General features: G+C 54.3%; 3 protein-coding genes across 7 annotated transcripts in view; 2 read left to right on the top strand and 1 right to left on the bottom strand.

The window, feature by feature from the left end:
- The window catches only part of LMAN2 (lectin, mannose-binding 2), a 27,645-nt gene extending 24,793 nt beyond the window's left edge, over window positions 1–2,852 (top strand). Inside the window, exon 8 of the mRNA XM_011989970.1 lies at window positions 2,174–2,852. Within this exon, the coding sequence (XP_011845360.1) occupies window positions 2,174–2,334 (161 nt within the window). The 3' untranslated portion in view covers window positions 2,335–2,852. The remainder of the gene's footprint in view (window positions 1–2,173) is intronic.
- Window positions 1–23,786, top strand: part of MXD3 (MAX dimerization protein 3) — a 26,967-nt gene extending 3,181 nt beyond the window's left edge. The window contains exons 4-11 of one of the 3 annotated variants that reach the window (XM_011989968.1): window positions 16,101–16,172; window positions 16,327–16,453; window positions 17,285–17,413; window positions 17,691–17,796; window positions 18,629–18,658; window positions 18,786–18,900; window positions 21,319–21,502; window positions 21,580–22,082. In XM_011989968.1, coding sequence (XP_011845358.1) covers window positions 17,344–17,413; window positions 17,691–17,796; window positions 18,629–18,658; window positions 18,786–18,900; window positions 21,319–21,502; window positions 21,580–21,695 — 621 coding nt within the window. In that variant the 5' untranslated portion in view covers window positions 16,101–16,172; window positions 16,327–16,453; window positions 17,285–17,343 and the 3' untranslated portion in view covers window positions 21,696–22,082. The other 2 variants (XM_011989969.1, XM_011989967.1) reach the window with 2 other exon arrangements.
- Window positions 22,329–25,500, bottom strand: PRELID1 (PRELI domain containing 1). 3 transcript variants are annotated; one of them, XM_011989964.1, is made up of 5 exons: window positions 25,196–25,500; window positions 24,423–24,648; window positions 23,305–23,418; window positions 23,113–23,191; window positions 22,329–22,834 (listed from the first exon to the last, which is right to left on the bottom strand). In XM_011989964.1, the coding sequence occupies exons 1-5, from the start codon at window positions 25,285–25,287 to the stop codon at window positions 22,719–22,721; spliced, it is 627 nt and encodes a 208-aa protein (XP_011845354.1). In that variant the 5' UTR covers window positions 25,288–25,500; the 3' UTR covers window positions 22,329–22,718. The 3 variants fall into 3 exon arrangements, with proteins under 3 accessions (XP_011845354.1, XP_011845355.1, XP_011845353.1); XM_011989965.1 differs by having other exon boundaries at window positions 22,329–22,867; window positions 23,109–23,191; window positions 25,196–25,488; XM_011989963.1 differs by having other exon boundaries at window positions 22,623–22,867.
- Window positions 25,501–25,513: the final 13 nt, after the last annotated feature.

The following is a 25,513-nucleotide window of genomic DNA, read 5'->3' on the forward strand; positions in this document are numbered from 1 at the left end:
CTCCTCGAGGATTGGGCTTGGATTGTGTCAGCTCTGGCAAGTTTTTGAGTAAATGAATGAGGTGGAAGAGGAGTCTGCAGAGTCAGTCCCTGAGGACATCATAGCCACGTGAGTGCCGTGGCAGCAAGCAGTGGCTGACCAGCAAATGTGTGAGTGGTGAGCCGGCGTCCTCCCTCCCTAGGCGCTGGGGCGGTGGCCAGCAGAGCCAGGGGGCTGGCTATGTTGGCCCCCCTGTCCCTTCTGTGAGCCGCCTGGAAGGAGGTCGTGCTGCTGGCCAAGGGGTGGATTCCTTAGCTAGAAGGAGGGAGAAGGCAGGATTGGAAATTGGGTTTCTACAAAACCCGGAGCCTGGGTTCTTCCCGTGGCACTAATTAGCTACCCCTTTCCTCACACAGTGAACATTGTGGTTGGAATGAGGCACCTGTGTGTGGAGAAGTCCACCCTAAGAACCACAGATGCGTGCCTGGGGGTCCAGCCAGTGACGCAAGTGTGCGCAGCGCGGGCTCTGTCCTAGCCCAGCCCTGGGTCCCCATGCCGCATGGGCCAGTTTGGCTGCATCTTTCTGCTTTTCAGGAGAAGCCAGGATCCAGTGTTTTATGTGACAAATCACTTTTTTTTTTTTTTTTTTTTGGAGGGGACAGAGTCTCGCTCTGTCGCCCAGGCTGGAGTGCAGTGGTGCAATCTTGGCTCACTGCAAGCTCTGCCTCCCAAGTTCATGCCATTCTCCTGCCTCAGCCTCCTGAGTAGCTGGGACTACAGGTGCCTGCCACCATGCCTGGCTAATTTTTTTGTATTTTTAGTAGAGACGGGGTTTCACCGTGTTAGCCAGGATGGTCTCGATCTCTTGACCTTGTGTTCCTCCCATCTTGGCCTCCCAAAGTGCTGGGATTACAGGCGTGAGCCACCGTGTGCAGCCAACAATTCACTTTTTAAAGATTCAGGTTATTTTAAAACGTTTCGGGGGCCACACAAACCTTGCTGCAGCCTTTGGTCAGAGGGCTGCCAGCCGCTGGGTGCTTTCAGAGGAGGCACCTGCCTTGCCCACCCAGCGTCCCGGGCAGCTGGCAAGGCAGGATGAACTCGTTTTTAGATTCAATCCATTTGTTCCTTCGGATGTGATCAAAGCTGCCCTCTGTGTCTAGCTATGGGCTGGGTGCTGGAGACACGGAGATCAGGCAGGCCCTGCCCCTGGGGCTCATTCTAGGAGCTGAGGCAGACAAGGAGACGGATCCGCGGGAGCCCCGAGGCTGAGTGGCTTTCTGGGGAGGCGCCATCCCTAGGGACCTCCCGGTTCAGTCAGTGACTGCTGTTGGTGTGTAGAGCAGAGGTGGGGGTGAGAGTGGCCAGCAGGCCTGCTGGTGGCAGCTTGTGCAGGAAGGGAGGATGGAGGTTGGCTTGTGGCTGGCAAGAAGGTGGCGTGTGCACTGCTGAAAGGCAGGGCCCGGGCCCGAGGCCTGGGTGTAGGGATGCCTGAGGAGACTGCACAGTGTGGAGTCGGGGGCCGCAGTCAGGGAGGGAGGCAGAGTGGCAGAAACGGCCCAGCCAGACCCCAGCTCCTCCGCACACACCCTGGAGAGCTTGGGAGAGTCAGTATCTTCTCTCAGCCTGGACAAGGGAGCGCACCAGAGGGCCCCATCCCAGGATGGGCAGGACCCGTGAGGACCCTGTGTGGAGGAGAGAGGCTGTGGGCTGGGGTGGAGTGTGGGACTCAGGTCCTGGGAGACCCTCCGAGGGGGCTGCCGAGAGTATCCAGCTGTGGGCTGGGGCAGCCTGTGACCTGGGCCTCGTTGCTCCATATGGGGCCCTCAGACCACAGTGTGGGGGCGGGGCTTAGAAAAGCAGCCTCCTGGGCCTCCCCTTATCCAGAGTTGGGCTTGGAGGAGCCCAGGACTCTGGTTTTAACCGGCTTCCTGCAGCAGAAGGCAGCCCAGGCCTGAGCCGCTGGGGTCCCGGGTCCCTGGGGTTTGGTCCTCTCTCTGCCCTGCCCTGCCCTGGGGACTGCAGAGCTGGCTGGGATGGGCTTCACCTGACCTCTGCCCCTCTCCGGTAAGGGAGTGAGTGCGACTGGCCTGTGCACCGTCGCCTGCTGTCCCGTTCCATCCCCACTGCCGTCCTGCGGCCCCTTGTTTCCTGGCCCGCGCTGCTGTTTCAGCTCCTGTTTCTTCTCCCCCAGACAACGTGGACGACCCCACGGGGAACTTCCGCAGCGGGCCCCTGACAGGGTGGCGGGTGTTCCTGCTGCTGCTGTGCGCTCTCCTGGGTATTGTCGTCTGCGCCGTGGTGGGGGCCGTGGTGTTCCAGAAGCGGCAGGAGCGGAACAAGCGCTTCTACTGAGCGGCACCACCAGCGGGGCCTGCGCCTGGGCCCAGGAGCCAATGTGAACTTTTTTTTTTACTGGGATTATAGAAGAACAAGATGACCTTATTTCTTAACCGTTTCAAATAAATGATTAAAGTATTTTCATACATTTTGCTTCTTGCCCAGCAGGGACAGGTGGCAGAGCCGAGGCTCAGGGTCTGGCACCCCTGCAGCCGGAGACGGAGGCTCTCCTGGGGCTGGCGTCTCAGTGCAGGGGTCTGTGCCTAGAGCTGGGCTGCAGCCCCTGCAGGCAGCTGTTGAACACTGGAGGGTCCCCCGAACCACACTGGGGTGGGCTCCTGAGGACGTGGGGAAGTGATTTTGTTTTGTGGCGTGTGGCACGTGTGGCGGCAGATGAGGCCTGAACTGGGAAACCCAGGCCTTCCTGTTCACCCTGAGCTGCTTCCTGAGACAGATGCTCAAGCGCGGCTGCAGGGTGGTGTGGTGGGGCTGAGTGTGACCGTTTGCTAAATAAAGTGAAATACCCAACCTCAGCCGTGTGACTGTCCTGAGGGGCTTGCTTTGCTTTCTTTTCTAATGACTTCCAGCCCACCAGGGCTGTAGAGCTTTCAGTTCGTCCGCTCTGGCCTGCAGAGTCCCAGGAGGATGGATGGGTTGCCCTGTTTCCCAGCTGGGGACACAGCTCTCAGAGGTCAAGGACAACTTGCCCAGTGTCACCTGGCAAGCGATGCTTTGGGGATGGGGCCCTGTGCTGTCGCCCACATGCTCTGGGCCTCTGGGTGAAAGGATGGGTGGCATGGGTCACCATGTGGAGGCTTGGCTGGGCAGGCGGGTGCATTGACGGGGAACTCCGGAGGGCTCTGGGATGATGTGCAAGGGGCTGGTGGGGGCAGGAGGAGGGTGGGGTGGTTGTGGCAGTCCGTCTGGGACACCTCGGGGGACAAAGATGGTAACGGGGAGTGGAAGAAAGGCAGCTGCTGAAGGCATGGCACCGTCCCCCGCAGCTTCCATAGTCATCGCCCCCAGCTGTGGCCTCTGCTGCCAGCCAGCTCTCGCACTGTGGAGGAGCACGTCCTGTCCCGTCCTAAGTCACCCATCTGGCTCTGATCCCGACTCTAGCCCTCCTTGGGGACCTTGCTGAGCCGACAATCTTGTCTTCCTCGTCCCCTTCCCACTCACTGTTCAGTTGCTTTTGAATCTACCACCTTAAAAGCAAAAGCTATCCCGCCCTCCCTGCAGTAGCCAGGCTTTTGGTAATTAACACTATCAAATAGATTATCAAATAGATTCTTTTTTTTTTTTGAGACGGAGTCTTGCTCTGTCCCCCTGGCTGGAGCGCAGTGGCACTATCTCGGCTCACTGCAAGCTCCGCCTCCCGGGATCATGCCATTCTGCCTCAGCCTCCCGAGTAGCTGGGACTACAGGCGCCCGCCACCGCGCCCGGCTAATTTTTTTGTATTTTTAGTAGAGACGGGGTTTCACCGTGTTAGCCAGGATGCTCTCGATCTCCTGACCTTGTGATCCGCCCGTCTCGGCCTCCCAAAGTGCTGGGATTACAAGCGTAAGCCACCGCGCCCGGCCTCAAATAGATTCTTATTGCAAAAAATATAGAGGGACACGAGTGAGAGTCAGGATTTTACCCTCTGTCCCTCATTCTCCAGAGCTCTTCACTGGTCCACTGTCACCCGCCTCTCGTGTTCTCTGTGTTTCCTCCTTCAGCAGGTTAGATGAGAAATTCCACACAGTGACTGAGAGGTTCGAGTTTGTGCTTCCTTCACAGGTTTGGGAGCCTGTTCATGAAGCCTGAAGAGTAATCATGATCCTCCTTATTGAAGTATTTAATTAACACTTTTCCCAAAACAGTTCCTTTCCTTGAAAAGGTGGCAGATCGTGTGTTTATGGTAGGCCCTGCTTCGGAGTGATTGAGGCACATTAACTCATGTCATCTGTAAGGCTCACCCGTCAGGTGCCGGAGGGCTTTTAGGCTAGGTGTCTAGGGCCGAGGCCGAGAGCCTGGAGCTCTCCACGGCTGCTACAGTCACACCATCAGCACCACACTCGCCAGACTTGACCTTTAACTTTTGGCTCTAACTTGGTCTTCACCAAGTTCCTGAATTATTAGGCAAATTAGTGTCCTATACTGGATGTTTCTCAACCTTGGCTGCGAAGTTCCCTGGAGAACTGTAAAGAGCCTGCCTTGTTCTCCAGTTCTGGCTGAGTAAGTCAGGTGGAGCCGGGACAAGGGCAGTTTCAAAAGTCCGGGCAGTGGTTTTAACACGTACCCAAGCTTGAGCACGAGACGGAGTTGGGCCTCATGCTGTGACAGCAGGTGTTAAAGTGATCATGCCGGTCTCTACTTGGCTGTCACGGTGGGCACCCCTTTCCATTGGAACGTAGCCTTGTTGCACCCAAGAAAAGTTGATTGTTTCAAAATTCATACCTAGGGGTACTTCCCTAGAATGATCCATGTGTATTCTTATATCCGCATTTCACACCCGCAGGACCGTGATGCCATAATCTGTTTTTGCCATGTGTGTTTAAAACTTGGAGGTATTTCATCATACAGAAGTTAAACGTGAATGTGTGGCTACGGACCTGCCATGCGACGTGAGAAATAGAGTATCACTGACACACTTGGATCCCTTTGTCTCCTCCTGCCAAAGGTGGTTGCTGCAGAATCTGACTTTTTATGTCTTTCTTAAAATTTTTACCACAGGGATCTGTATCTCTACATACGTTGTATTTGGAATTTCTGAAGGCTGTAAGAGGTGCATGGACGTATTCCTCAGCTTTTGCAATTCGGCGTTGTTGGTGAGTCTTTGACGTGGCTCAGGAAGGGTGTTTCTCGCTGTGAGGTATGAACAGACTCCAGTTTCTCCATTCTGCTACTGACCGGAGGTGGTTTAGGGCTCTTGCTCTGCAACATGATGCTGCTCTAAGCACTCCTGGATGTGTCTTATTTATTTATTTATTTATTTATTTTTGAGACAGAGTCTTAAACCGTTGCCCAGGCTGGAGTGCAGTGGCACAATCTTGGCTCACTGCAGCCTCTGCCTCCTGGGTTCAAGCGATTCTCCTGCCTCAGCCTCCTGAGTAGTTGGGACTACAGGTGTGCGCCACCTCGCCCAGGTAATTTTTGTATTTTTAGTAGAGATGGGGTTTCTCCATGTTGTTCAGGCTGCTCTCGAACTTCCGACCTCAGATGATCCGCCCACCTCAGCCTCCCAAAGTGCTGGGATTACAGGCGTGAGCCACCGCGCCCCGCTGTGCCTTTTAGTTTTTACTTCTTTCTTTGGAGGCAGAAATTGGGCATAAGACGATATGAGGGGTGGTCTCCTCCCTTACTTTAAGGCTCAAAGTAATTTAAAGTTCCAACAACATGGATTCTGAATTACTTATTTTCACAGACCCTTGCGAATGAACCCGCAGGCAGCAGGCTGCTGGGCACACAGCCGTCTGGGGAGTGGAGCTCCACTGTCACTGGGCCCACTCGCATTGGGGACAGCATTTCCACGGGAGCGAAATCAGCCACTGTGTATGCACTGTTTCAGGTTTTCTTTTGCCCACAGCCAAACCTAAGTCTTAACTCATACAAGTGGGAAGTTGTGATCAGAGGGAGAATCTAGTCTGTGGAAGCATTAAATGGTTAAGTTAGCAAATTGAGGAGAAACATCTCAGGTTATTTATTTATTTAGAGACAGGGTCTGGCTCTGTCACCCAGGCTGGTGTGTAGTGGTGCAGTCTTGACTCACTGCAACCTCTGGCTCCTGGGTTCGAGTGATCCTTCCACCTCAGCCTCCTGAATAGCTGGGACTACAGGTGCACACCACCATGCCCAGCTAGTTTTTGGTGGTATTTGTTTTTGTTTTTGTTTGTTTGTTTGTTTGTTTTTTGAGATAGAGTCTTACTCTGTTGCCCAGGTTCGAGGGCAGTAGTGCAGTCTCGCCTCACTGCAACCTCTGCCTCCCAGGTTCAAGCGATTCTTCTGCCTCAGCCGCCTGAGAAGCTGGGATTACAGGCCCACGCCACCATGCCTGGCTAATTTTTGTATTTTTAGTAGAGACAGGGTTTCAGCATGTTGGCCAGGCTGGTCTCGAACTTCTGACCTCAGGTGATCTGCCTGTCTCAGCCTCCCAAAGTGCTGATATTATAGGCATGAGTCACTGCACCCGGCCCTAGCTTTTGTATTTTTTATAGAGATAGGGTTTCACCATGTCGCCCAGGCTGGTCTTGAATTCCTGAGCTCAAGCAATCCTCCCACCTCGGCCTCCCAAAGTGCAAAGATTCTAGGTGTGAGCCATTGCATCTGGCCAACAGATCAATGTAGGAGGGAGCAGATCTTGTGGAGAGAGAAGGCGTCAGGAGGGAACTAGGCAAACCCTGGATTGACTTGTGTGAAGTCAGGTAGTGAAGATGACCAATATGTAATAAACTGGTGACTCTGGGCCATGTGCCATGCAATGGCACATCCTCATTGTCACAGCTGATCTTGGGCACTGCTGCTTGGTAGAAGTCTCCAGAAATCTGGGATCCTGGACCTGGATTCTCTTAGTATGCTGTATGGGCTGTGATATGTAGCCTGTCCTCACCATCATCCTGAAGGAGTAGAACAGGAAATCAACAGAATTTATTTGGAATTTTGGTTCCAAACTGCTGTTAATTAAAAAAAAAAAGTGCAATCTCCTGCTTTCCTGGTCTCTTAACTCTTTGAGTCTTATATTGCATGTCTTTTGCACTTTCTGATTTTGAGGTGTATCTCCTTTAGAAACTCTCCTATAGATGGTTTCAAGGTTGCCATGGTTTGTGTGCCCCCTCCAAAACTCACGTTGAAATTTCATCTCCAGCGTGGCAGTACTAAGAGGGGAGCCTTTAAGAGGTGATTGGATCATGAGGGCTTTGCCCTCAAGAGATTAATCCATTCATGGAGTAATGGCTTCATGGGTTAGTGGATTAATGGGTTATCATGGGAGAACCAGTGGCTTCACGAGAAGAGGAAGAGAGACCTGAACTAGCACGTGAGCACGCTCGGCCCCCATCCTGTGGTGCCTTGTGCCACCTCCAGACTCTGCAGAGTCCCCATCAGCAAGAAGGTCTCACCAGAGGCAGTCCCTTGACCTTGGACTTCCCAGCCTCCAGAATTACGAGATATTCCTTTTCTTTATAAATGACTCAGTTTCAAGTATTCAGAAAACAGACTAAGGCTGGGTGCGGTGGCTCAGGCCTGTAATCCCAACACTTTAGGAGGCTGAAGTGGGAGGACTGCTTGAGCTCAGGAGTTCGAGACCAGCCTGGGCAACATTGTGAGACCCTGTCTCTACAAAAAAATAAATTAGCTGAGTGTGGTGCAACTCAGGAGGCTGAGGCACAAGGATTGCCTGAGCCTGGGAGGTTGAGGCTGCAGTGAGCTACGATCATGCCACTGCATTCTCACCTGGAAATTTTTTTTTCTTTTTTTGAGACAGAGTCTCGTTCTATCGCCCAGGCTGGAGTGTAGTGGTGCGATCTTGGCTCACTGTAAGCTCCGCCTCCCAGGTTTAAGCAATTCTCCTGCCTCAGTCTCCTGAGTAGCTGGGATTACAGGTGCACGCCACCACACTCGGCTAATTTTTTTTTGTATTTTCAGTAGAGACGGGGCTTCACCATGTTGGTCAGGCTGGCCTTGAACTCCTGACCTTGTGATCCACCCACCTCGGCCTCCCAGAGTGTTGGGATTACAGGTATGAGCCACCACGCCTGGCCTTTTTTTTCTTTTTGAGATGGAGCCTTGCTCTGTCACCTAGGTTGGAGTGCAGTAGCACGATCTCGGCTCCCTGTCAACCTCCACCTCTGGGGTTCAAGCGATTCTCCTGCCTCAGCCTCCTGAGTAGCTGGGACTACAGGCATGTGCCACCACACCCGGCTAATTTTTTTTATTTATAGTAGAGATGGGGGGGAGGTTTCACCATGTTGGCCAGGATGGTTTCGAACTCCTGACCTCAAATGATCCGCCTGCCTCAGCCTCCCATAGTGCTGGGATTACAGATGTGAGCCACCGTGCCCTGCTGAGGATCTTTGCATCGGTGCTCAGTAAGAAACAGTGGCCTGTAGTTTTCTCGTAGTGTCTTCGTCTAGCTTTGGTACTGGGGTAAAGCTGGCCTCACAGAATGAGGAAGTTTTCCCTTCTCTTCAAGCTTTTGGAAAAGTTTGAGGATTCATATTCTTCAAATGTTTGGTAGAATTTACTAGTGAAGGTGTGGGGTCCAGGGGTTTTCTTTGTCAAGAGATACTTGATTACCGATTCAGTCTCCATAATAATCATAGGTCTATTCAGAATTTCTGTTTCTTTGTGGTATCATCTTGGTAGGTTTTATGTTTCTAGCAATTTGTCCATGTCATCTAGGTTATCCAATTTGTTGGGATACAGTTGTTCATAGTACCCTCTTATAATCCTTTTCATTTGCGTAGAATGGGTAGTAATGTTCCTACTTTCATTTCTGATTTTAGTAATTAGAGTCTTCTTGTCTTTTCCTAGTCCGTCTAGCTAAAGGTTTGTCAATTTTGTTGATCTTTTCAAATAACCAACTTTTGGTTTCATTAATTTTCTGTTTCTCTGTTCTCTATTTCATTGATCTCTGCTCTAATCTTCATTATTTCCTTTTTTCTGCTATCTTTGTGTTTAGTTCTTTTTCTAGTTCCTTAAGTTTTGTTTTGTTTTGTTTCTTTTTCAAGATGGAGTCTCGCTCTGTCACCCAGGCTGGAGTGCAGTGGCGCGATCTAGACTCACTGCAAGCTCCGCTTCCCGGGTTCACACCATTCTCCTGCTTCAGCCTCCCAAGTAGCTGGGATTACAGGCGCCGCCACCACCACGCTAATTTTTTGTATTTTTAGTAGAGACGGGGTTTCACCATGTTAGCCAGGATGGTCTTGATCTCGTGACCTCGTGATCCGCCTGCCTGGGCCTCCCAAAGTGCTGGGATTACAGGCGTGAGCCACCGCACCCAGCCTAGTTCCTTAAGTTTTTAAATTGGGTTGTTAATTTGAGATCTCGGGTTTTTCCCCCCCTCTTACCATCATTCCCAAGAAATATAAAAATAAACACAATCATACAGAGAATGAAGCACTGTAAAAGTAAAACAATGAAGAGTAAATATGAAATACATTGCACAAGAGGGTTAAGATCAAAATACCAGAAATAGAAATTATATCAATAAATGTAAATAAACTAATGTAACAAAACATTTTATCAGGCCAGGCGCAGTGGCTCACACCTGTAATCCCAGCACTTTGGGAGGCCGAGGTGGGTGAATCACGAGGTTGAGATCGAGACCATCTTGGCTAACATGGTGAAACCCCGTCTCTACTAAAAATACAAAAAATTAGCTTGGTGTGGTGGCGTGCTCCTGTAATCCCAGCTACTTGGGAGGCTGAGGCAGGAGAATCGCTTGAACCTGGGAGGCAGAGGTTACAGTGAGCTGAGATCGTGCCACTGCACTCCAGCCTGCTGACAGCGAAACTCTAAAAAAAATTCAATAAAAATTGAAAAAATACAAAATTAGCCAGGCGTGGTAGTGCACGCCTGTAGTCCCAGCTACTCGGGAGGCTGAGGCAGGAGAATCGCTTGAACCTGGCAAGCAGAGGTTGCAGTGAGCGGAGATTGCACCACTGCACTCCAGCCTGGGCGACAGAGCGGGAGTCCATCTCCAAAAAAAAAAAAAAATGGAGAATATAAATGGAAATCAGCAACCAAAAGATAGCTGAAAAAGTCCTTTGTATCTGGAAACTGAAAACATACTACCAAATAACATTTGGACTTAAGAATAAATCATAATAAAAGCCCCACACTAAAAGAGGGAAGTTGCAGGACCTGGCTAAAACAGGAGAGGTTTGTGGCTTGAACAAGAACATTTGCAGGGTGCCCAGATCCCTTGAAGAGGACGCCCTGTCACTGACAGCGGGAACGGCCTGTGCTACGCGAGCAGGCGTTCAGGTGGAGTACTCTTCCCATACTCCAGAGAACAGGCTGAAACTTTTGACTTAGCAAAGGCCAGAAGGAAAAGGGGAAGCGGTTTATCAAGTGTCTGCTGGAACATATAACATCCCAGACACTGGGTACTTGCATACAAGTGGCTGACGCGGTTGGCCCTGCCGCTTGCCAGTGCTGCCTGGTCAGTGGGTTGGACTCATCCCATGACGCTAGCAGGTAGTTGTTCTTGTTGTCTTCGGAAGGACCTTTTCTTTCCTTTTCTTTTTTGAGACAGAGGTCTGCTCTTGTTGCCCAGGCTGGAGTGCAATGGTGCAATCTCAGCTCACCAGAACCTCCGCCTCCCAGGTTCAAGTGCTTCTCCTCCCGCAGCCTCCCGAGTAGCTGGGATTACAGGCACATGCCACCACGCCTGGCTAATTTTGTATTTCTAGTAGAGACAGGGTTTCTCCATGTTGGCCAGGCTGGTCTCGAACTCCTGACTTCAGGTGATCCACCCACCTCGGCGTCCCAAAGTGCTGGGATTACAGGTGTGAGACACTGCGCCTGGCCTGATAAAATGTTTTGTTACTGAATTTTAGAAATGATGGATGCAACTCCCAAGGAGTTAGTTCACTGGACGGATAAGGAAATGCAAAGTAACAAGACACAAGCTAAATATACTATCCTGTTGTTCTCTGTAGCAGGACTGAAGGCAAAATATAGTGATAGGGCAGGTCCTGAGATTGGGCCAAGCTTGGATTGTGGCTATTCCCAGGGGCACTTTTGAGGGGAAAAATTATGCTGAAACAACAGTGAAGATGGTTAGAATGATTCACAAGAGAATGGGGAAAACAAAGGGAAGAGTCAAGATACTCATCCCAGCAGGATGGCAGTCTTTAAATGGTTCTTATGAAATGGGCTGAATAAAGTAGACATGGATGGGGTCAAAACAAAGGTCACACTCCAACACCCTTGGAAGTCCTTGGGTGGACACATGGGAGCCTCTGCTGGTCCCCCACTATTGAAGGGCCCTGAACAAATCTGATTTATTCACTTTAGTTTGGAGGATTTTAAAATGTCAGAGGGAGGCCAGCCTGTAATCCCTGCACTTCGGGAGGCTGAGGTGGGTGGATCACCTGAGGTCAGGAGTTCGAGACCAGCCTGGCCAACATGGTGAAACCCCGTCTCTACTGAAAATACAGAAAAATGGTCGGGCGCGGTGGCTCACGCCTGTAATCCCAGCACTTTGGGAGACTGAGGTGGGCGGATCACGAGGTCAGGAGATCGAGACCATCCTGGCTAACATGGTGAAACCCCGTCTCTACTGAAAATACAGAAAGTTAGCCAGGTATGGTGGCGGGCGCCTGTAGTCCCAGTTAGTCGGGAGGCTGAGGCAGGAGAACCACTGAGCCAAGGAGGCGGAGGTTGCGGTGAGCCGAGATCGCGCCATTGCACTCCAGCCTGGGCAACAAGAGCAAAACTCTGTCTAAAAAGCAAACAAACAAGCTGGATGTGGCGGTGGGTGCCAGCTACTCAGGAGGCTGAGGCAGGAGAATCGCTGAGATCGTGCCATTGCGCTCCAGCCTGGGCAACAGAGTGAGACTCCGTCTCAAGCAGAAAAAAAAAAAAAAAGACAGAGGGAAAGATGGCAAGGAGAAAGCTGATAGGTAGTCACCTGGGGCAGTTGTGCCACAATCTAATCAGGATAATGACCAACACCCACTGGGGATCCAAGGCCATATGGACACGAGCGGGTGAAAGGTCAGGGGCTGCAGGAGAGACTTCACTGGGACACATTTTTGTGGAATCCATGCTCTGTAATTCCAAAATCTATTTGCGAAGTCCAATGGGAGCGAGAGTTCGATTGGGAGAATATGGGAATGTGATATCTGATGGAATGGAAACGGGGAGGGTTGAGCAGGCTTTATGCAAAGCGACTGCAGCTCCTTTACCTGAATGTACTATGGGGGTGGATATCGGGTCTAGGGGAGGCGTTTCTCTTACCTAGCATGGTAAAGCAGAAGGCAGGTGAATCTCCCCACCCGCCAGTAGTGATTGGACATACTTGTTGGAAACTGGTAAGATTGCCCGAGCCTGGGCAAGTTGTTCATGTGTTGTAGGATAGCCTCCCTGAGGAGCAGACTGGAGCTGAGGGCAAAAGCGTGAGTGCCACCTAGTGGCAACCACTGGGATTTTGAACCAGGAAATTTCCGTTTCAGAAATTACTAACTTGCTATTGGATTTAATTCAAGTCCAATTGCCCCTATGACTTAAGGACACAATATAACTTGAAACCTGAAATACTCATAATTTCTCGGGTGATGTTGGGGAAATACTCTGATGAGGAGGGCAGTGCCCGGAAGGGTCCATCATAATTTGGAAATGATTTTTCTAGAACGTGCTATCTGGGGTATGCAAGGAGGCCATCCCAAGTGGGGGCCTCTTCTCGACAGGCAACTTCAGAGCCAGCTAAGGAGTTTCCTGGGCCACAGGGGCAGTGAGTGTCCTGTGAACAGCTCTCTACTGACCAGCAAAGAGCCGCCTGATTTATGGATGGAAGTTTCAAGGTGACGGGACAGCTTCCTATCTGGAAGACCATCAAAGAAGGTAAAACCAAATCAACTCTTTGAATTGACTGGTGTTTGTGCTACATCTCATGTCAGTGGCCAGCCTGCCCGCACAGTCAGCAGAAGGGCAGTGGGAAACTGGCCTATTAGTGGGATGCCTGTATGGGGCGTGGACCTGTGGACATCTCTATGGGAGTCGGAGGGGTACATTAAAGTAGGACGTTTGATGCTCATCAGAGGAACCCCATTCCAGGATCAGGGGCTGATTGGAATCAGTCAGTGGATACTCCGGTGTGCTCACTTAAGGAGGCCTCATGATATGAGAGACATACGGGGCCGCCACAGTGCGGGGATAGACTGAGTTCCCCTTGCACCCTCTGAGGCACAAACCACCAGTAACTGTTCTGTCAACAAGAGGCCTGGCAGGCTAGTCAGACTGAAGCCTGTAGCCCCAGGAAGTGTAAGTCGTGGCAGGAACAGTCACTCTGCACACTGGGCTCAGCTTCCCTGCGGTAGCTACAAAGGCTCACAGCACAGTAAAAGGACTGGAAGTCGGCCGGGCGCAGTGGCTCACGCCTGTAATCCCAGCACTTTAGGAGGCCGAGGTGGACGGATCACCCGAGGTCAGGAGTTCGAGACCAGCCTGGCCAACATGGTGAAACCCTGTCTCTACTAAAAATACAAAAATTAGCTGGGCATGGTGGCAGGTACCTGTAATCTTAGCTACTTGGGAGGCTGAGGCAAGAGAATCGCTTGAACCCGGGAGGCAGAGATTGCAGTGAGCCGAGATCACGCCATCACACTCCAGCCTGGGGGACAAGAGCGAGACTTCGTCTCAAAAAAAAAAAAAAAAGGACTGGAACTGAAGATACCAATTTGGACTGCCAGGTCACATTTCTTCAGACCCCGACCAAGAAATATGTTTTACAGCACATAGCGTTCAACAGTGGCAGAGACATGCTCCCCAGAGTGATGGTTTGATGAAGAAGTGGAATAGGCAAGTGAAACATTTGTTGACTAAAATAGGAAAAGCCGGGCAAGGTGGCTTACACCTGTAATTCTAGCACTTTGGGAGGCCGAGGAGGACGGATTATTTGAGCTCAAGAGTTTGAGACCAGCCTGGGCAACAATGGCAAAATCCCGTCTCTACAAAAAATACAAAAAATTAGCTGGGCGTGGTGCTGCACACCTGTAATCCCAGCTAATCGGGAGGCTGAGGCAGGAGGATCACCTGAGCCTACGAGGTCAGGGCTGTAGTGAGCTGTGTTCATACCACTGCACTCCAGCCTGGGCAACAAAGTAAGACCCTTCATTTATTACCAAGTTGGGCAACACACATGAAATCGGAGTTAGAGGAGGAGGGTAGAGATAGAATAAGACAGGAAAAATATTTGAAGAGATAAGAACTGAAAACTTTTCCAGAAGCTCAAGACACCCCAAGTAAGGCAAACACCAAGAAAATCACACCCAGGCATGTCACAGCCAACAGCTGAAAACCAAAGGTAAAGAGAAAATATTAAAAGCACATAGAGGATAACAATACATTATATCCAGTGGAAAAATAAGAATTTCAGCTTAGAAAAAATGCAAATCAGGCTGGTGCAGTGGCTCACGCCTGTAATCCCAGCACTTTGGGAGACTGGGGAGGGGGGTCAGATCACCTGAGGTCAGGAGATCAAGACCAGCTTGACCAACATGGTGAAACCCCGTCTCTACAAAAAATAAAAAATTAGACACGCATGGTGGCATGCAGTTGTGGTCCCAGCTACTTGGGAGGCTGAGGCAGGAGGATTGCTTGAGCCCAGCAGGTCAAGGCTGCAGTGAGCCGTCATCGTGTTACTGTACTCTGGCTGGGTGATAGTGTGAGACCCCACCCCCCCAAAAAAAAAAAATGACCATACTACTGATCCTACAGAGGCCTGTCTGCAGCGCTCCCCCCAGGATAGCAGGGGCTGCCAGGCACTTCTGAGACCTGTCTAGCCAGGGCTGGCCTCTTGGCTTAACCCCTGTGACATCAAGCGAGGGACTGGCTGGCACCCGACTCTTGGTCATTATGCTGCACTGCCACAACAGCCTGGGGGGCGTTCCAGAGATGGCCTCTGTGTGGAGGTCTGCTGACTGCTTCTTCCCCTGACATCCTGTGGGCATGGAGACACAGGCCCACCAGCCCTTCCCTACCCCTGGCCCATGGCTTGGCCAAGCCCCTGTTCGGCATTGGTTTGCTCTGTTGCTGAGATCGTAGTCTGCAGGAAGAGGCTGACCCTGAGGGACGCAGGGCCCACTGCTGCTTGGGAGGATGCACTGAAGGAGGCCTGGGAACCTCCTGGAGCAAGTGACATTGAGCCGAGATGGCAGAGGCAGGGAGGTGGGCAAGGCCATGGCATGTCCCCTGCCACAGCAGGAGGAGGGGCATGGCCCAGCTGAAACTTTGTCCTGAAGGCCATGGGAGTGTGGGCCTTCAGCGGGGGCATGAGACCTTCAGTGGGGCATGACTTGGTTAGCTCTGTGACTGGGGAGTCCTGCTCTCTGGGAGAAGGGAGGCTGCAGGCAGCCCAGGGAGGAGGCTGGGCAGGGGTCCAGGGTCAGAGCTAGGCCCCCAACTCCCCCGACGACTCTCCCCTGCAGAGGGGAAGGGGAAAGGGATCTGGGGAACACAGGGCCGTCTCCTCCTGCACCCTGTCCGCGGAGTGGAGGAGGGCAGTGAGCCCAGGGCTGGCTGCCCTCTTCAGGGGATCCTGATTGGGACAAGGCATGGGGGAGGGGTCCCCCTTCTCCCCTTCCACTCAGGGCACAGATGCGCAGTGGCTCACGCCTATAATCACAGCACTTTGGGAGGCTGAGGCGGGTGGATCAGCTGAGGTCAGGAGTTCGAGACCAGCCTGGCCAACATGGTGAAACCCCGTCTCTACTAAAAATACAAAAATTAGCTGGGTGTGGTCGTGGGCGCCTGTAATCTCAGCTACTTGGGAGACTGAGGCAGGAGAATCGCTTGAACCCGGGAGGCGGAGGTTGCAGTGAGCCCAGATTGAGCCATTGCGCTTCAGCCTGGGCAAGAGAGCAAGGCTCAAAAAAAAAAAAAAAAGATTTTTCCAAAGGAACTGAGGCCTGACTGACATGTGCCTGTGTTTACCAGGACTGTCTCTTTACAAAGCGTCTATTCCTCCCACCTTCTCTCCCCTCTCTATTTTGGGGTTACGCGGGTCACAGACTCAGCCCATGGCTGGCAGTAATGCTCCACCCTGCTACAGCTGCTTTCATCTTCTTGTCCCCAGATGTGGCCCCACCTGCTGGTGCCGCGGCTAGAAGTCATCACAGCCACTCCTTCCGCCGGCTAGGAGAGTCAGGTTCAAGAAGGGTTCATGGACTCTGAGTAAGGCAAGCAGGGTCTGCCTGGGAGGCAAACGCCGGCGTCTGGTTGCACTGCCTTTGAGATGCGCGGCTCCTTCATGTCATGGGCACAGCAAAGGCATTGGCTCTGATCCTTCAACCCTGTCACAGGATTCCTGAGGCTTAGAGACGGAGGTCACCTCCTGAGTCATACACAGCTGAGACATCAGTGACAGGAGAGGACCCCAACTCCGTGGACACCAGAGCTCCGGAAAAAGCCATTTCGCGAGCCTCCAGGGTATGGCCTGCCTGAGAAAGCTGTCACCCCACTGACGTTTTCGTAGCAACAACAGCTTCCTCACAGAAGAGGAGGGGGGCCGATAGATTATTCCCATTGGTCACAGTAGGAAGCTGGGGTCCACGGGGGCAGAGGGCAGGCAGGCGTGGGGACAGACCCCGGAGGGCAGGAGCCGGGGCCACCGCCCCTCCGCCGGCGCCTGCGCGTTGCGGCCCAGCTCCCCGCTTAACCCCGCCCCACCGCTCGAGTTTTCAAATTTGAAACCTGCTTCTTTTCCCGCCCGAACGTGTGGACCAGCGGCGGGAGAGGGCGGGGCGGAGCGCCAGCCAATAGGGCATCAGAGGCTCCTCGACCCCGCCCCGAGGATGACGACAGCGAGCCTTGAGAAGCCATGGGCGAATGGGCGAGCTGCGGCCGGCGGGCCCCGCCCCCGCGGCGCCCACGTGTAGAGGCCGGGCCCGGGGCTTCCAGGGGATCACCTGGCCCCCAAAACGCCGTGCAAAGTGCGGGGCTAGTCACTAGCACTGGGCTGGAAGCTGAGATCAAAGACGCCAATGAGCCGGCGTGGGTGGATGAGTGAGGCGGGCAAGAAGCAGCACCCGTCAGCCTGAGGGTTCGCTCCAGGGCCAGGCCTGGAGCCGGCGCCCTTACCTGCCCCTGGAGAGTCTGAGACCACTCGGGGCGGGGCGGCTGCCGGAGGTTGGGCTGTGGCTCCGTGGCGGGTTCCAGAGGGGCGGAGCCAAGGGCTGGGCGTTCCCGCGGGCGGGGCTTCCCGGGGGCGGGGTGGGCCCCTGTGTTTGTTGCACCGTGTCAGTTACTTTGAAACAAAAGTGCTGCAGCCGCTGCTCCAGCCCGCACCCTAGGCCAGCCCGCTGACTGCTGTCGCCGACATGGAACCCGTGGCCAGCAACATCCAGGTCCTGCTGCAGGCGGCCGAGTTCCTGGAGCGCCGTGAGAGAGGTGAGGAAGAACCCTTGGCTGGATTCCGGGCGGCGACCTTGCTGACACGGGCCTGGACTGGACCTGGCTCCTAGCTTGAAGGATGCACTGCCCTAGGACAGTAATCCCGGGGCGCCTCGCCCTCAATTCGAGAGGAGTCCCGGGGCGGTTAGAGCAGGGAGGGGTGGGGGAAATGGTCCTGGCGCCAAAAGCCTTTCCTTGACCGTGCTGTGCCTGGGGCTCCCGCTGGGACCAGGTCCAGCCCCAGCCTGACGCGGGCGGGGGCTCTCTCTGGCAGAGGCCGAGCATGGTTATGCTTCCCTGTGCCCGCATCGCAGTCCGGGCCCCATCCACAGGAGGAAGAAGCGACCCCCCCAGGCTCCTGGCGTGCAGGACAGCGGGCGGTGAGGAGGCCCGGGGCGGCGGGAGTCGGGGTGGGGGTCTCTCTGGCAGAGGCCGAGCATGGTTATGCTTCCCTGTGCCCGCATCGCAGTCCGGGCCCCATCCACAGGAGGAAGAAGCGACCCCCCCAGGCTCCTGGCGTGCAGGACAGCGGGCGGTGAGGAGGCCCGGGGCGGCGGGAGTCGGGGTGGGGGTGGGCGCCGCCCCCGGTCGGGCCCTCCTCTGCCCACTTGTTTGCATCTTTTGGGTCAGGTGTCCTGCTCCAGGAAGCGTTCAAACCCCTCCTGCCATCTCCCCACTCTTCAAACACACTCACACCTTTTTATTCATTCAAGGACTATTTCTTGAGCACCTCTAGATGTGCCAGGAACTGCGAACAGCAATTGGGGTCCCGCTTCCACTCGCACTCCCGCACTCCGCACATCAGGCCACTCACCTCCTCCACTGGCTTCCTCCTTTTCTCTCCTCTCCCCAGTCCTTTGCATATGCTGTTCCCTCCTATCTGAATGCCTCTCCCTCCACTACCGGCTTGGGAAACACCTATTTCTGCATTTAGCTGTCACCTCTGTTTGGGAAGCCCTTCCTGACCAGCTGGCAGGGCCTTGTTAGGACCTCCGTACCCACCTGGGCAGGCTTCTGTTAAGCATTGGCTGCATGTGTCTTTGACTCCCCTCGCCCTGCCAGGGGACTCGTGTCTGAGGCCAGCATGAGGTCTCCACAGGGGACTTGTTTGGGGTAGACATCTGTAGTGGCTCTTGAGCCACTGGGGGCCCTGGGATTGGGGCCTGGGCAGTAGCTGATTCCCCTTCACCCCGTCCTCTCTGGCGTTGGCAGGTCTGTGCACAATGAACTGGAGAAGCGTAGGTGAGTCCCAGTCCTGCCCTGACAGCGCCAGCCCCTAGGGGCCACCGCCCACTGACCTTCCCTCCCCTGCCATTCCTGTGGCCAGCAAGGTGGGGCTGGCACTGCCCTCCAGACCTCTTCCCCACAGGAGGGCCCAGTTGAAGCGGTGCCTAGAGCGGCTGAAGCAGCAGATGCCCCTGGGGGCCGACTGCGCCCGATACACCACACTCAGCCTGCTGCGCCGCGCCAGGATGCACATCCAGGTGAGGCCCCTTGGTGCGCCCGGACTGGCTTGCCCTGGTGTATGGAGGGATGTGCTATGGAGGGGCTGGTGGGACTGGGGAACGAGGCCTGAAGTCAGAGCTCAAGAACTGTGTGACTTGGGACAGCTCTCTGAGTTTTTACTTTCCAGATCCATTAATGGGAAGAAAAGCAGACAATAACTCAGAGGGTTGTTGAGGCTTAAATGAGTTCACTCTATAAATGTTCACTGTTGCTGTTACAGCTGTTATCACTTAGATCCCAGCTGTGAGACCTTGGGCAGGTCACTTAGCCTGTCTGGACTAACCTTACCTCCTGTTTGAGGGGAGAGGATGGCTGTTGAATTCTGTGATGGGATGTATGTGGGGGTCCTTGGGACTGTAGAGGGCTGGTCCTTGCTCTCCCCCTCTCCCTTTCAAGGCCTCCTGTTATGGGCAGTCTATCCTGGTGCCACCTGGGAGGCAACTCCAGAGACAGGAGGGGAAAGGACTGCGAAGACGCCAGTCGCTGGTCTTCCCGGGGCCGCTCTGCTGCTGCTGCTGGGGCTGAGCTCAGCGCCCCCTGGTGGACAGGAGTGGATGTGCTGAATAAACGCCCAGGTGGCCCAGGCCATGGCAGAAGTGGCCTTGGAGACCACAGGACTTTTCCTGCCCTCCAGAGGAATACATGGAGGCACAGCTAGGCTGAGGGCCAGCAAGTCGCACAGCTGATGGGAGGCAGATTCAGGAACCATGCCCAGTTCCCTGGCTTGCATTATCTCCGACAAGTGTTTTTTGAGCACTGGTTCTGCTAGGCCCTATTCTAGGCACTGGGGGCTGTGGCACACATAGACCTATGTGCTGTCAGTAAATAAACCACAGCTGTGGTAACAACTGCACTGCCCCCCGGTGTCTGTTTTTACCATCATTGTGGCTGAATAACACTCTGGTTGGGTAATGGCCCAGTTTCTCGCACGAGCTTGCCTGGCCTGGTTCTCGGATGGATGATGTGTGCCCCTCAGGGGCTCGCTGGCCTGTGGGCAGGACCTGGGGGGTGCTCTTTCTCTGGGGCTCCATCACCCCCCTCCTGGATTAATTCACCGGCCTCCTCCCAGCCTTCCTGTTTCCTGTTTTGCCTCCCCCAGGCTGTCTTCTACTTTGCTCTCGAATGATCTCTGCAGCACACATATCTACCCAGGCCCATCTCCTGCTGAAAACCTGCCAATCGCCCCTGACAGGACAAAGCCTCCGCTCCTTACTGCCTGTGACACTCACGGCCCTTCCTAACCCAGGACTTGCCAGCAGGCTGCTCTTTTGGCCTCATCGCTCCCCATGCCCCACAGCAGCTGAACGCTCCATGCTCTCCTCAGGCTCCCTCTGCTCTGCCTTGACGTTTCTTCCTCCCTGTGTTTGCCTCCACGGCTCTTACTCATCTTTCTATGCCCAGTCCAAACGCCCCATGGCGCCATTCTCCCCTTCTTGTTGAGTGACTGAATGTAAGCTTCCGCCACTGAGGGCTCTGCCTGGGAGAGCCCTTGGCCTTCCAGTGCTTGGAATTTCAGGGCTGGCAGAGCTTGGCAGGAGGTAGGGGGATGGGAGGGGAGGTGTTAACGCCTTCACACTCTCGCTCTTGCAGGGATTGTGACCAGGAGCTACAAACTGGTAGCCTTTGTTTGTTCAGTAGTTTTCTAAACATTTAAATTAGTTGTCAACCCCTCAAAAGACATTTGACATGAAAAATCTGACTTTCCAGCTAGCTTCTTGTGAAGAAATGGGGGGCCGGGTGCAGTGGCTTACACCTGTAATCCCAACACTTTAGGAGGCTGAGATAGGCGGATACCTGAGGTCAGGAGTTTGAGACCAGCCTGACCAACATGGTGAAACCCCCATCTCTACTAAAAATACAAAAATTAGCTGGGTGTGGTGGCGGGCCCCTGTAGTCCCAGCTACTTGTGAGGCTGAGACGCGAATTGCTTGAACCTAAGAGGCAGAGGTTGTGGTGAGCCGAGATTGCGCCACCGGCCACTGCACTCCAGCCCGGGTGACAGGGCAAGACTCGTCTCAACAAAACAAAACAAAACAAACAGGGAGACCTGGTAGTACCAGGCCTGTTTCCCATGACAGCACATGCCTGGCACCTGAGCCAGAGTGTACACGCAGCAATGCGCTCTGCCCCCAGTTCCCGCCACTGGACACCACAGCCCCCCAATCCTTTATCCTTGACTACGCCCCCCACCCCCAATCTAGGCAGCACCCTCACAGGACGTGTCCATGGCAGGAAAGGGGCTGGCTTTCTGGAGGATATGGGTATAGCCCTCTGGGGCCTCACCTGCCTGGAGTGGGCGCTGGCCCTGTGGCCGTGGCCTGGTAGTTGGTGGTGTTGGGCTGCAGCCCGAGCCCCACGCCACTAACCCCAGCCCCTTGCTCCTTTGGGATCTGCAGAAACTGGAGGATCAGGAGCAGCGGGCCCGGCAGCTCAAGGAGAGGCTGCGCAGCAAGCAGCAGAGCCTGCAGCGGCAGCTGGAGCAGCTCCGGGGGCTGGCAGGGGCGGCTGAGCGGGAGCGGCTGCGGACGGACAGCCTGGACTCCTCAGGCCTCTCCTCTGAGCGCTCTGACTCAGACCAAGGTGAGTGCCCCGAGGCTGAGGGGTTGTGTGGCCCTTGGGGCAAGCCAGGTCTTCTGATTGGACCCCTCCCTGCGCAGAGGAGCTGGAGGTGGATGTGGAGAGCCTGGTGTTTGGGGGTGAGGCCGAGCTGCTGCGGGGCTTCGTCGCCGGCCAGGAGCACAGCTACTCGCACGGTGGCGGCGCCTGGTTATGATGTTCCTCACCCAGGGGTGGCCTCTCTGCCCTCTGCTTGCGCCAGGCCCACCTGCCAGGCAGGAGCTCTTCCCAAGCCTTTAGGGCTGCTCGGAGTCACCTGTTGGAATGGACTAAAAGGACCCTTGTGTGGGAACAGGTGCTCCCCAAACACCCTGCTGCTGGCTGCCAGGCAGGCCCTCTGGAAGGGGAAGGGGCAGGACTCATCAGGACCTCCCTGGACCCAAGCAGGGCAGGCAGCTTGGGCCTGAGCCCAAGCACTTGGCTCTGCTGCCCCCAAGGGGACAGGAAGCTTCTTGGGCCTCTTCCCTTCCTGGACAAGGCCCCCTGGCCTTTGCCTTACATAAACTGTACAGTATTTTCATTAAAAGCCTCTTTCATAACTTCCTGTCCATAGTCTTGCCTGATGAAAATGGGGGAACTCCCAACCACAGACCCACTGGAAGAGGAAGTAAGATCAGTTCCCATCGCTGACACTGCTGGCCGTGCCAGGCAGTGCACTTAATCCTCACAACTCGGAGGCTGTTCTGTCTCCACTTCACGGATGGTGGAAACGAGGCTGAGTGACGTGACTTACCCGAGGTCCAAAAACAGTGGAATCAAGATTCCAACCAAAGCCTTCCGACTCCAGAGCTGGGGCTGACTGAATTCAATAAGTATTTATTGAGTGTCTATTATGTGCTAGATATTGAGACACTTCAGAGAACAAAACCAAAAGCCCTGCCCTCGTGGGGCTTACAGTCTAGCACTTACCGCCAGTTAACCTGCAGGCTACCTGGAGCCCCGGGCAAGTCACCGCACCTCTGTGCCTCGGTCCTCAGCTGCCCCATGGGAGAATAAGCAGACCTGGCACAGATGTGAATCACGTGCCTTGCTGTCCTGCAGATGCCAAACTGCCTCCCCACAACCCACCACCCAGACAGCAGATAGGGCTGGAAGTTGATTTTGAATGATAAAGTACAATGGAGGGAGGGCAGAGGGGCTAAGCCTCGCTGTCTGGGGTGCTGTGGTGGTGGTGGGCTGGCTACACAAACTGCTGCTGCTGCTGCTGCTTCTTGGTGGCTGCCTTGCTGGCAAGGTCCTTGGCCTTCTCTGTAGCTGCCAGTGCCGTCTCCTTTGCCTTCTCCTTGGCTTCCTTGGCTGTCTCAACAAGTGTTTTGGAAGGCGCCTCGCCTGTCGTGAAGGGCAGGCGGCCGGCTTCAGAGGATGCCTGAAAGACCAACCTCATTTCCCTCCCCCATGCCACTGACCTCCCCTGGGCCAGGCTCCACTAAAAAGGTGGTATTCACCCTCCTCCCACCCCCAGTACAGACAAGAAGTCCCAACTCAGAGCAGGGCAATGACTGACCCAGACTCCACACCTGCTAGGCTGAATGAGCCTCGCCCTACGAGGAATCTCCACATACCCAGAAACTCACCTTGTAGCTTCGCCAAGATATATTCAAAACCCTTCATAGTCTTGGTCACATTACTTTTGAATCGGGCAAGACCAAATTCCTGCCATAAGATGAGAAGGGGAAGGATACTGAGTTGCCCATTGACCCCAGCCCAGCCCCAATACCGAAAGCACTGGGTCCCAGGGCCCCAACAGCCCCAACAACACTGCTTACCTGGACAGCTCTGGAGACACCAAATAAGCTAGAGGAGACCCAGGCTTCCCGGCGGATTTCGGTCCAGCCACTGTTGTCAGAGTTCACACAGTAAACACATCGTTCCTCCACCACCTATGCAGAGAGGCCAACCACAACCGTGGAAGAGTCTTTCATTTTGCCAACTTGCACATAAATTTGACTCCCTGTCTCTTTTCATGAGGCGAAGCGATACAATGAAAATCCATTCCTTCCCCTGACTGCACCACCAAGTGGCACTGACAAGAGCACAAAGCCATAAATAAGGTCATTTTGCTCTCGAAAACTTCTCTTCTGACCCTTAAAACTGAAGGCAAAAGGTCTCTTAAGATCAACGAAGGGCCTTCCAGCCCGTTCTGCTCCTGGATTTTGTTTTATGCATCTATACACATGCAGTGTTTTAGTCGCCTTCCACCGACTGCAGCTCTGGAGCTTCCTGACAGTCCAAATAAAAACACTGGCCCAGCACCGTGGCTCCCGCCCGTAATCTTAGCACCCTGGGAGGCTGCAGCGGGCGGATCACTTGAGGTCAGGAGTTCCAGACCAGCCTGGCCAACGTGGTGAAACCTCGTCTGTACTAAAAATACAAAAATTAGCCAGGCGTGGTGGTGTGCGCCTGTAAACCCAGCTCCTCAAGAGGCTAAGGCACGAGAATTGCTTGAGCCTGGGAGGTGGCGGTGGCACTGAGGTGAGATGATGCCACTGCACTCCAACCTGGGCGACAGAGTGAGACTCTGTCACCAGAAAAAAAAACAAAAAACAGAAAAAAAAAAAGAAACAAAAGCACTCCCTCCCCCACTCAGCATCACTCCCGTGAGTCCAACACATATCTGTGCCCTGTACCCGATGGGAGCGACAACGAAGTAAGATAGGTACCCTCCCCTACTGTATGAATGAGTCAAAGGACAGGTCCAGAGAGGATGACCAGCTGAAAAGAAGAAAATCTGAGGTCATACTCTACAGCTGTCAACCCTCAGTAACCCAGACCTGCCTCAGACCACAAAAGCTCCCTTATGGCTCTCTAGCCACATGTATCTGAGGAGCTATCTGGCTGGGAGGGGAGAGGGGGAGGTGCAGAATCACAGCAGGAGGCGTCTCACCATCAGCCGGGCGTGGTTGATGTTCCAGGTGAAGGTGGTCATGGTCTGATTCTGTGGGTCCACAATAGAGTCCTCCAGGATGTACACGGAGTGAGCAACATTGGCAGGAAACAGTCGCTCGGCCCAGCGGGGCATCCTGTTGGTCTTGGTCAGGAGTCGCCGGGACAGCAATTTCTGGTCAGGGGTCACCTCCCGGTGTACTATGTCTTCCGTCAAGACATGTTTGCTGCAGGTGTCAGGGTGAAGGTGACCCTCAGGAGCCTGCCCCTAAGAGATTGCCCGAGGGGATTCCCATTTGGAGTCTCCGGGCCTAGAGAGGCCACGCCTTCCTGTAACCTTGCAGGGTGGTAAGTGCTATGGTTCAGACCAGAGTCAAGGGCCCATCCCAGGGCAAATTCCAACTCCCGCCATCTGACTGACCTGGATTCCTGCCTTCTAGCAGCAATGGACCTCATGATTTATTGCACCCCAGGAAAGCGCCATGGGCAGAGGAACAGGATTTCCAATCCCAAGATCCCTCCCAACTCCCATACTGCCGCCTCTTCTTGTCTCATCACACTGAGAAAAGAATCTTATACTAAAGTCTCAAGCAAACCACCGCCCAGGCCCAACCTCCCTTCAGGACCTTGCAGGCCTGGCCTGGCCGCTTCCCCAATAAGGTCTACGTAGGATTCGATGTCGAGTCCTTCCTGGTCCCATTACTTGGGGATTACCCATACTTCGATCTCCAAATAGCGAGATGGCGAAGTTTTGCTCTTCCAAATACCACGTACCTATAGGGATTCGGGTACCGCTGCCAGAAGGCGGCGAACACTTGGTCCCAGGAACTCCGGAGCACGCTCTGGCCCAGGAAATACTTCACCATCGTCCCGGCCGGAGCGGGCTCAGCACCCGCGCAGCATCAGGGGTGCGGAGCCTGGGAGGCACGCGGGGGCCGGGCCGGGGCTCGGCGCACACCCGCCGCCAGGCTCGTAGCTCAATCACCACCGCACCGCGCCCAAGCAGCTGCTGCCGCCGCCGCCATAAGTTGTCCGGCCGCGCGCTACTTCCGGCGCAGTCACACTGTAGCAACCGCTTCCGGCGCCCGCGCC

This window comes from Mandrillus leucophaeus, unplaced genomic scaffold (genome assembly GCF_000951045.1).
Source record: "Mandrillus leucophaeus isolate KB7577 unplaced genomic scaffold, Mleu.le_1.0 Scaffold366, whole genome shotgun sequence".
Taxonomy (NCBI): Eukaryota; Metazoa; Chordata; class Mammalia; order Primates; family Cercopithecidae; genus Mandrillus; species Mandrillus leucophaeus.

Excerpts from the sequence above, each read along its gene's own strand:
- PRELID1 (XM_011989963.1), bottom strand. The coding sequence starts at position 25,287 with ATGGTGAAGTATTTCCTGGGCCAGAGCGTGCTCCGGAGTTCCTGGGAC. Across the intron at positions 23,192-23,304 it reads GTGTCTCCAGAGCTGTCCAG|GAATTTGGTCTTGCCCGATT; the intron begins GTAAGCAGTGTT and ends ATCTTATGGCAG. Across the intron at positions 22,868-23,112 it reads TATCTTGGCGAAGCTACAAG|GCGAGGCGCCTTCCAAAACA; the intron begins GTGAGTTTCTGG and ends CCTTCACGACAG.